The sequence below is a fragment of the Quercus robur genome, chromosome 3, assembly GCF_932294415.1.
Source record: "Quercus robur chromosome 3, dhQueRobu3.1, whole genome shotgun sequence".
Taxonomy (NCBI): Eukaryota; Viridiplantae; Streptophyta; class Magnoliopsida; order Fagales; family Fagaceae; genus Quercus; species Quercus robur.
The window spans coordinates 54,305,147-54,316,157 of record NC_065536.1 but is presented as its reverse complement, the minus strand read 5'-3'; the positions used below and the strand labels follow the sequence as shown (position 1 = coordinate 54,316,157).

General features: G+C 30.7%; 1 protein-coding gene across 1 annotated transcript; it reads left to right on the top strand.

Moving 5' to 3' along the window:
* The first annotated feature begins 2,549 nt into the window (after window positions 1-2,549).
* On the top strand, window positions 2,550-5,817 carry LOC126718395 (uncharacterized). Its single transcript, XM_050420547.1, has 2 exons — window positions 2,550-3,209; window positions 4,260-5,817. The coding sequence occupies exons 1-2, from the start codon at window positions 3,129-3,131 to the stop codon at window positions 5,355-5,357; spliced, it is 1,179 nt and encodes a 392-aa protein (XP_050276504.1). The 5' UTR covers window positions 2,550-3,128; the 3' UTR covers window positions 5,358-5,817.
* The last annotated feature ends 5,194 nt before the right edge of the window (window positions 5,818-11,011 follow it).

The following is an 11,011-nucleotide window of genomic DNA, read 5'->3' as shown; positions in this document are numbered from 1 at the left end:
TTCATTTATTTATTTTGTTGATAACACAATTACACAAACATATAATTTTATTTACACGACAATCAGTTGAATGCATTATTCTCATGCCAATTTTTTTTTTTACTCAATTCTCATGCCAATTTTATAGAGTAATACTAATATTAATAGGTACAATTATTTTCACAAAGTATTTTTATTATCTTCTAATATAGTTAGTTGCAATTATAGTAACGTCACTTCTAATATAGGCTGTTGCAATTATAACAATAAATGTAGAAGTGCCATATTATTTACGATTGGTGATGTGGCTTGTTTTAATTGGTGCATAATACTGTAATTTTAATGGTAGACGTGTAAAAATTGTAGGGAAAAGTTAACGGATGCCATGAGAATATTGGTTTAAGAAATATTTTAAAGAACTTCTTATGGAAAAAGATAAAAACAATTGAAATTTTTGATAGATTTTTATATTTTCCAAGAAAGTAATATTAAAACTTTCTTAAAATAGTCTATTAACAAATGCTTGGAAGGCACCCGTTAATCGTACTTAAATTCATATTACTCCAACCACGATTACTCACTAGTCCTGTTAATGAGTGCCCATTAGAGTAATTATTAATAAATCATTTTAGTAAAATTTTGACATAACTTTCATCAGAAATATAGAATTCCATTAAAAAATTAATTGCATGTTTATTTTCTATTAAAAAAAAATCATAAACTAATACCCTATGCATCTTCAACTTCTAAGAAATGTTACATCCATAATATTTTCATTTTTCATAATACTTTAATAATAAATTTTAAGTAGTAAGTTGTTTACTACTTAAAATTTATTATGAAATGATTATAAAAATATTATGAAAATAGAAATATTTTTTTCTTAACTTTTCCATTCATCCCATCACAACTGGTGAAAGAGATGTATAAAACAATATTTGTTCTAAAAAACACATTTTAGTCTCATTACCAAGAAAGCTCCACACAGACCAAGCCAACTCTTTCTTTGGAGTCCTTATGTGACCCTCTCACATGGCTGCCACGCGTCTAAGAATATATACTTAGCCAACGTTAACTTTTCAGCCCATCTTCTTAGGAAAAAGCAAAACCCTTGTTTTCAAAATTTTTTTTTTTTCAAAAGCTTTTTCGCAGAACCTAAGATATTTATTATACTCCAACAGTCCTCCGCTTATAAGCTGCGTTTAGATACTGTTTATATACTTAGCCAACATTAACTTTTCAGTCCATCTTCTTAGGAAAAAGCAAAACCCGTGTTTTTAAAAAATATTTTTTTTTTCAAAAGCTTTTTCGCAGAACCTAAGATAAGGAGTTTAGATATAATTTATTTTGTTAAAATTAAAAATTTATTACTAAATGTACTCTAGATAAATGTGAAAGTGAGTTGAAATAATATACTCATAAGACTTATGAATAATACCAAAAAAATATATGAAAAGTAACATGGGACCCACCAAATTTTTAGCAAAACACAAAAAAAAATTTCAGCAAAACGCAATCCAAACTCACACCTAGTCTTACTTAGATAACGTTTGGATACAACGTCTCACCCTCACGTTTGCATTTTTGCATTTGAAGTGGGACTCGTTTACACTGTGCACGTTCAGCCATTAACACAATTTGTCCATCTTGCTAGGACCCACGTTGTACTATGCAGTTTGTCCATTTACGCAGTTCAGCCACTATGCACTGTGCATGTCTCAACATTTAGTTGTGTAAATAGTTTGTCCATCTTTGCTGGGACCCATGTGTGCACTGTTTAGTCTGATTTTAAAATTATTTGATATAATTTTTTCAGTTTTCAGTAAAATAAGTGGTATCCAAACAAGTTCTTAAACTCACAAATTAAAAATAAACAAAACTCCTAAAATGATAAAAATTCTTAAGTATTCTCAAAACATGAAAAAAAAAAATTTCTCACATTCATAATATAGTGTATTCATTAAATTCATGATAGTGTCCACTTTAATATAAAAGAAATAAACATTATTTTTTATACTCCAAGAGTACATAAAAAATAAATAGTCCTAAACTTCTAGTCATACTTAGACACACAAATAACTCCTACATAGATAAATTTTTTAAAATATTACCGAAATATAAAAAAAAAAATTTCTCTCACATTTATAATAAAATTTATTCATTAAATTCGGTGTCTATGTTAATATGAAAGAAATAAATATTATTTTTTGGTACTCCAAATTACATAAAAATTACCCTTAAACAGACTGTCCGGACTAAGTAATACTTTTCTTTCTTTTCTTTTTTTAATAAGAAGAGACCAAGTAATAGACTTGGGGTGAACAAGAACAAAGAAGAGAACAACTCGTTTTCAGAAAACAAAAAAAAAAAAAAAAAAAATCTAAACACTTGTCACAAACTAATAGGGACACGACACGACACGACACATAGAGTTTCCTTGAGCCAGTCAATTAACGCGTAGGGGACCCAACCAAACCAAACCAGCCCAAGCCGCATTAATTCACTCGTTTTAATGACACAAACACCCTCACTACCACCCATTATAAATTTCTCAAAACCATGATTATTATTGTCAAAAATAACAAAGTATTACTACATTTTGAACCGTTTCTAAAAGCTAGGTGTCAATATAGATAAACAAAAAAAGAAAAAAGAAAAGCTGGAACGGTGGGGGCAGCAGAAGAAGCAGAATAGGAAAACGAAGTTGAGAGAGAGAAAATAGAAAAAAGCTTTACAACTGCCACCCATTAACCATAAGAGTCCCCAGAGGCCACAGACACCGCACCCTTTTTATTATTTTTCCCTTCAAATTGTTGCATTTGTTATAGACCCCATTATTATTATTGTTTTTATTTTATATTTGTTGGGGTTGTTTGTGAATTTGTGTGTTTTGTGATCAGAGTTGTGGGGGGGGTTTTTAGCCGTTTGAGGAAGAGGAAGATCAAGAGGTCTGAGAAAAATTCTGAATCTGGGTATTTACGATTCTGCCATTTGGGGGAAAAGGGTGACGGGTATTTTGGTCAGTTTGTGGAGTTTGGTTCAGTTTGGTTCTGCTTTATTAATAGTAGAACCTATAAAGCGATTTGAAAGGACAGGGTTTTTTTTTGGTTTTTGGAGATTGAAAGGAAAAAACCAAAAAAAAACAAAAAATGTGGTGGATGATGGGTGAGACAGGAGGACATTATTGTAACAAGAAAACCGATGATATTTGTGGCGATGTTTGTGGACAGGTATTTTTTTTTCTTTTTCTTTATCTATCTATCTTTGGGGTTTTTTTTGAATTATGGTGGTACTATGTTTGATCTGTTTGTTTCTGTTGAGGTTTCTGTTTTTTTTTTTTGGTTTTTGAATTTTGTGACTGGGTTTTGGTTTTGTGGATATGTTTGTTTGATTCATGGGGTAATATGGGAAAAAGGGTGGATCTTGGAAGTTTGAGCAGTGCTTGAGGTTGGAGAAGAAAAACCCTTTAATTTGGTAGTGTTCTTTATGCGATTACTTTTGTGCTTTTCAAGTTTGGTTTTGTGTTCTTCTTTGAAATCAAAGTATCATATCCCACCCTTTTTTGTTTCTGTATTTGTTAATTTGGGCAGTAGATTTTGTATTAGCATTGTTGAGGTAGTGAAATCATATCAAATCTTGAGTCTGGTTTATATGTTTTTTTTTTTTTTTTTTTTCCCCAAAAGCTGTTGGGAATTTGGTGGCTTAGGGATTGGGAAAATTTTGAATTTGTGTGCATTTGGCAAGATCAATTTGCTAGAACTAGAATGGATTTTTTTTTCTGTAGTGATTAAAGAGGTGAAGAAATGGGGGAGTTTTTATTTTATTTTTAAAAAGGAGATATTTTAGGGCTATGAAATTGGGTATTGTTCAATACTCCTTGATCAAATTAGAATTTGGGTATTTTGTATTTTAGGAATTATAACTCTTTTCCTTCAAATCAATAATTGTTCTGGTCATATGTGAATTGACCTTGTCTCAATGAAATTGTGAGTAAAGTAAAGAAAGAGTTGGTAAATTCTGGAAAAGAAACAATTTTCTTCTTTTGTATCTTCTGTCTTTAGAAGTAAATATGCATTTGGAGGAAATATTGGGTTATATATATATATATATATAGCCCTGTGAAGTTATGATGCTTATAGTAAATAAAGATGCTACTCTTGGGTATATTTACAAATAGTCATTCTAAGTTTTAGAAATATTTTGATTTGTGAACATTTTTATTGCTTCTTTGTTTGTTCTTACTCATTTTAAGTTTAATATGTTCTTATTTAATATGGCAGGAATCAAATAAAGTGTTAAGCATGTCAAGAATCCGCTGCATTCTGCGTGGCTGGGATGTGAAAACCTTAATCTTTCTTTTCGCCTTTGTTCCGACATGCATATTTTTCATCTATCTACATGGGCAGAAGATCTCATACTTCCTGCGCCCACTGTGGGAATCACCACCCAAACCTTTTCATGTACTTCCGCATTATTATCATGAGAATGTGTCAATGGAGAACCTTTGCAAACTTCATGGTTGGAAAATCCGTGAGTACCCAAGGCGTGTCTTTGATGCTGTGTTGTTTAGTAATGAGAAGGAAATTCTTGAATTACGATGGAAAGAATTGTATCCCTATGTAACACAGTTTGTTATCCTTGAGTCGAATTCAACATTCACTGGATTGCCAAAGCCCTTGTTTTTTTCCAGTTATCGAGATGATTTCAAATTCGTTGAGCCACGATTGACTTATGGGACTATTGGGGGAAGGTTTAAGAAAGGAGAAAATCCATTTATTGAGGAGGCATATCAGCGAGTAGCACTGGATGTGCTTCTGAAAAAAGCTGGTATTGAAGATGATGACTTGTTGATAATGTCTGATGTTGATGAGATCCCAAGCAGACACACAATAAATCTCTTGAGGTGGTGTGATGATATACCTCCTGTCCTGCATCTTCAACTGAAGAATTATATATATTCTTTTGAGTTCCATGTGGATGATAGCAGCTGGAGAGCTTCAGTACACAGGTATCAGTCTGGTAAAACAAGGTATGCACATTATCGCCAGACAGATGACCTCTTGGCAGATGCAGGGTGGCATTGTAGCTTTTGCTTCCGCCGAATCAGTGAATTTATCTTTAAGATGAAAGCATACAGCCATTATGACAGGGTTAGGTTCTCTCATTACTTGAACCCTCAAAGAGTTCAGAAAGTAATATGCAAGGGGGCTGATTTGTTTGATATGCTTCCTGAAGAGTACACCTTCAAAGATATAATAGGGAAAATGGGACCTGTTCCTCGTTCCTTCTCAGCTGTTCATCTTCCATCTTATCTTTTGGAGAATGCAGACAAGTATAAATTTCTTTTGCCTGGGAACTGCAAAAGAGAAAGTGGCTGAATTTTTTCAAAAGTTGTCTGTTTTTGTAAAGGTTAGTTGGACTTCTAGATTGAATGTCTCTTTATGGAGATTTCACTTGAACAATCATTAACTGGTGCATTACTGATATAGCCTTGCCATTTGTCCGGCTGAAAACATCATTCTTTGGAATATGTTTAGGGAATTGGACAACCTCCTGGATTGAGATTCTTAGGGCACCATTCTGTACATAACTTTTACCTTCCTTTTTGCTTTCTGGAATTGGGTTTTATTTTATGGTGGAGCATACCCAGTTTGGAGCTTGCTATGATGGGAATAGCTTAGTTGTCACAGGTTGCTTGTGTTAACTTGGCTTTGGTTTGGCATTTCCCCAATACACCCAGAAAATAATGAGGGTCCTGTATTTTTCCCCTTGTTTTGGGGAGTTTTGTTTTTGAGACAAACTTAATTTATATATATATATATGTTGTTTTTAACCTTCTTTTTTTTTGGTTGAGAAACTGTTGTTTTTAACCTGATTTGTCTATGCACCTATTTTTTGGATCTTTTTTTTTTTTTTTTTTAATTTTTAATTTTTATCATAATGCTCAATTTATTAGTTTCCCATGTCATTTGAGAAAACAAGAATGTTTATAAATTTGGTCCACTTCTCATTGTGTGTAGTCATTCTCTAAGAGACTGCAATCTGGCTGAGTTGTGTTTATTGAGAACTAGTTGATATTGCAAACGCTGCCTGCTGCATTCAATGGTATGAACTATTTGAAATCAGACTTGGAGGACCTCCAGAATTATACTATGTAAACTGTCAATAAAACATGAAATCTTTCAACCTTTCCCTAAAGAAGCTAGCATGTTTCTTGATTTTGTCTCAGATAAAATCTTATCCTTAACCTATCCATTAGTTTATGATTATGGTGGGACTATAAATTGAGGAAATCTAAAGCTACTTTCAACTTGTGAAGATGTAACCTTAGCATTGCTAGCTACCCATAGTGGAAAAGGAATTCCAGTAGATCAAGGTAGTGTCTTTTGGTTTAATAGTTTTACTGTAGTTTTTAGTTTCAAACATTGGCAAAGTGCCAAATATTGAATTGCCTTCTCTGATGTTGTTTCTTATACTTTGTGAGTAGCATCTGTGGGGTATCCATATCTGATGGTAAAACTTAAAGTATTTCTCAACTGTCATTGTTCAAACAGCTGGGACATTATGAGTGCAGCTGGGCAAGTATTATTTTAAGGGACAGAATTTGCTTCATAAGTTCATTTGCGACTCACAAATTAGGTTCTCACCAGTCAACAAAGCATTAACTGACCTCATTATCTGATGGTAATACTTAAAAGCATTTGATTACGTAGTAAGAGGTGGTAACACAAAACGTCAGATGCCATTATGTTTGTTAATTCTGCTGATTCCTTTTACTACCCAGAGATGGGCTTGACACAAGAAACAGAACACATTCTCAAGAATGAACTTCTGGATCCACAAAGAATTCCTTGAATCTATTATAAAATAAATAAATCTCTGAAACTTACTAATCAATATTTGGCTTGAGAACTTCTGGATCTACAAAGAATTCCTTGAATCTATTATAAATAATAAATAAATAAATAAATAAATAAATCTCTGAAACTTACTAATCAATATTTGGATGACCATGAAGTTACAAGCCTACAACAACCACTAAATTTATAACAAAGAAGTCATATAAGGTTTGAAAATAAATTGCCAAAAAAAAAAAATTTTAAATAAAAAAATGTAATTACAATAAATCTACTTGTGATTTGACCGAATGTTTTTTAATGGGATTGACTTTTTATTTTTATTTGTTATATCACTTTCCTTTTTTCTTTCTCTCTTTTATATTAACCTAGGATTTTTATATATATTAATATAGACTCGATTTTTTATTTTAAGTAGTTTATTTTTGTATATTTTATATATGATTTCATAAGTTATTCTATTTTTTTTTTTAGTAATAACTATTTTAATCAAAAACATTTTATATAATGAAAATATGAAATTTGAATTTACTTTGGATCAATATTAATTTATTGAGTTATGTGATAAATAAACCTTTTAGATTAATATGAAAATATGTTCATTTAGTAAAGTTACAATCTTGATTTTTTTTTTTTTTGTATAAATTTTTATTATAAATTGTGTTTCATTTAGTCATTTATATATTTTAATTATAAATGTTTTCTACAAAATTCCAAAATTTCAATCTGGATATAAAAAACTATAAGGGAGTTGAAAAACAAATTAAATCTTAAAAAGGATCATGAATAAATTTGTTACTAGTATTAAAAAAAAAACACAAGAAAAAATGCAAGAAAAATAGCTTTTAAATAAATTATAATTAATTAATATTTAAATATAAGACAAGAAAATGCCCCGCTTAAAGTTTTTGCCTTAAGTCTCAAAATTTGGTTAAGCCGTTAAGAGAGAGCGATGATAACATCGTAATATCTACATAATCTTAATAAGTTACCACTTGTTTTAAAAGCTTAAATTGATAGGAAAGATAACTGTAATTCCTAAATATTTTCAAACGGATTTTGTGCATCAAACATTCAAATTCCTTTAAAATCTATGGTCTAATCTCTAAACTAATGGGAAATTTTGAATTTAAATTATTTTTTTAACAGATCTTGTGCATCAAACATTCCAACTTTTGGAATCTATGGGCTTTGGCTAATCTATATACTGATCAGTGATCATATGTGACTTCTGGAGTCTTAAAAACAGTCATAATGGTTCCAAACTAACTTCTATAATCACTTTGTTCTATTTTATTTCCTTTAAAAAATGACGCACTTGAAACTTACAAGGTCATTGGTTTTAACGGTTGCTAAAAAGCTTGTAGAATTGTCAGCAAATAAGCATTTACTAAGCAAACACTACTCTTTCTTATGATAAAATTCGTATTGTCTTTGGGCATTATCCCTAACATATTTTTACAAATTCAATGGGCAAAGAAAGACTATTAAAGTGAGTTCTAATTAATTTAATTGGTAAAGTCTTTTGTCATTGAATAATAGATTTGCGATTTGATCTCTATCTATACCAAAAATTAATTGGTGTCTTAATCTAATGATGAGCAAACATCATACATTAAAAACTATATCAAAAAAGAAAAAAGAAAAAAAAGAAAAAAAAAGAGACTATTAAATGCCTTTTTGGCAAACAAGCGGGCGGTACAACTAGTCTTCATCCCTTGGCATGACTCATAAGTTGGAGTTGCCTGATCTGATCCGTTGCTATATAATAGTGATTTTACATTGGCCTCACGGGGGCATCTGCATCTGCATATGCTATGTTATTTCATTTTCTTGTCATTCAATTCCATTTGAACCCATACACTTTGTTATTATCTTAATTTACATGTCTTTTTCACTGCTTTTATTAATGTTATTTATTATTTATGATATTCCTTAACCTTTTTTTTTCCCCCCTAAACTTGAGTTGACTCACTTTTTTTCTTTATACTAACATGTTTAACGCCTTTTTTCTTAATATGACCAAATTATCTCAAGTGACTCTTTGATATTTTTTTCATCAATAGAAGCTACCCATATCTTTAAGTGAATTTTCTCATTTCGAATCTTATCTTTCTGTATATTTTTCACTTATCTATATTAATTTTTTCTTTTCAATTGCACACATTTTGATAGATATAATGAAATATAATAACCCAACATTTGGTACTATAGAACATAGCTATTCTTATAGTTACTTCTTTCTTTCCTTTTTTTTTTTTTTTTAGGAAACTTAGATTCTAAGGGCCTGTTTGGTATTCTATCTCAAATTCACATTTTCACATTTTAAACAACATTACACACTTGCTTCTTTGGTATTTTATCTCAAACTCACGTTTTCACATTTTAAACAACATTACACGCTTTTTCACCCACACGTATTTCAAAAACTACAAACAATATTACTCAAACTACTCAACCAAACACCCCCTAAATTTTCTTGTCAAATACTAACTTCACATTATCTTAAAAAATAAAATCTCTAAGAAATTTCTCACTTGCTAAACATAAAAATTATAAGGGGACACTTGGAAAGGGCTAATTGGATAAAGATAAATAAGTGGTTTTAGAGAGATGCTATGTTCACAACACTTTCATAACAAATCACAGGTGGTTAGTTGTTATTGGTTCAAATTTGAACTTAACACTAAGATTACTTTTTTGCCCCAACAATAACAACTAATAACAATCTGCCACTTAGAATTTGTTGTAAAAATGTTATAAAAATATTGTAAACATATCATTTCTCGTGGTCTTATCTTATATTCTCTTCATGTACGGGATTATTTCCGATAGGAGGAATCAATTATTTGATTCCTTACACATTGTAAGGAACCTACTATATAAAAGGTAACAGAAAACTGCTACAACACTTTAGGGACAAAAGTGTCAATAACTATTCATATTCACCATTTCAAGTGCTTTTCGGAAATCGGAATCAATATCCGTAAAATACAAAATTGGTTGTAACCTCAGCCTACAACTTTACTCAATAAAATAAATATTACTACATATTTTGAAAATTTGACTTTTGAATTGCATGTTCTTTACACTCTTAATACACATGTCAAATTTTGTATTAATCAGATTATTTACTATATAATCTATAAGCTTATATTTTATACATAATTTTAAATTACAAAAACTTGCAATTTAAACAATTTAATGATCACATAGCTATTGATCTTTAATTTTTTAGAAATTTTGCTAGCATAAAGGATATAAAAAGTTGATGTAATCTAATAGCAGATTTGTCAAAATTGACCTCCAATAAAAATATATTTTGAGTAAGGTTGCAGCTAAACTTTGTCTACTCACAAATGACAAATCACAATTCGGAGAGAAATATACTTTTTTTTTCTTTCTTGCAATAGGAGTAGGAGTAATTTAAAGTGTACGAGGGATTTGATCGAATCACTCTCAAATTATTAAACTTTAGCTTAGTTGTCACAGGTTGCTTGTGTGTAACTTGGCATTGGTTTGGCATTTCCCACAATACATCGAGAAAATAATGAGGGGCTTGTATTTTTCCCCTTATTTTGGGGAGTTTTGTTTATGAGACAAACTAAATTTATATGTGTTGTTTTAACCTTATTTGTCTATGCAACTGTTTTTGGATCTTTTTATTGATCATAATGCTCACTTTCTTAGTTTCCCATTTCATTTGAGATAAAAAGAATGTTTATAAATTTGGTCCACTGCTCTGAGTGTAGTCCTCTAAAAGAGACTGCAATCTGGCTTGGCTGTATATATTGAGAACTAGTTAATGTTGAGTTGATATTGCAAACTCTGCCTGCTGCATACAATGGTAATCTTCCCATCACGAACAATTTGAAGTATGAAATTTTTCAATGTTTCCTTAAAGAAACTAGCATGTTTCTTGATTTTGTCTCAGATAAAATCTTGTCTTTAAGCTATCCACTGGTTTATGATTATGGTGGGACTATAAATTGAGGAAATCTAAAGCAACTTTCAACTTGTGAAGATGTAACCTTAGCATTGCTAGCTAGTAGCTACCCATAGTGGAAAAGGAATTCCAGTAGATCAAGGTAGTGTCTTTTGGTTTAATTGTTTTACTGTAGTTTTTAGTTTGAAACATTGGCAAAGAGCCAAATATTGAATTGCCTTCTCTGATG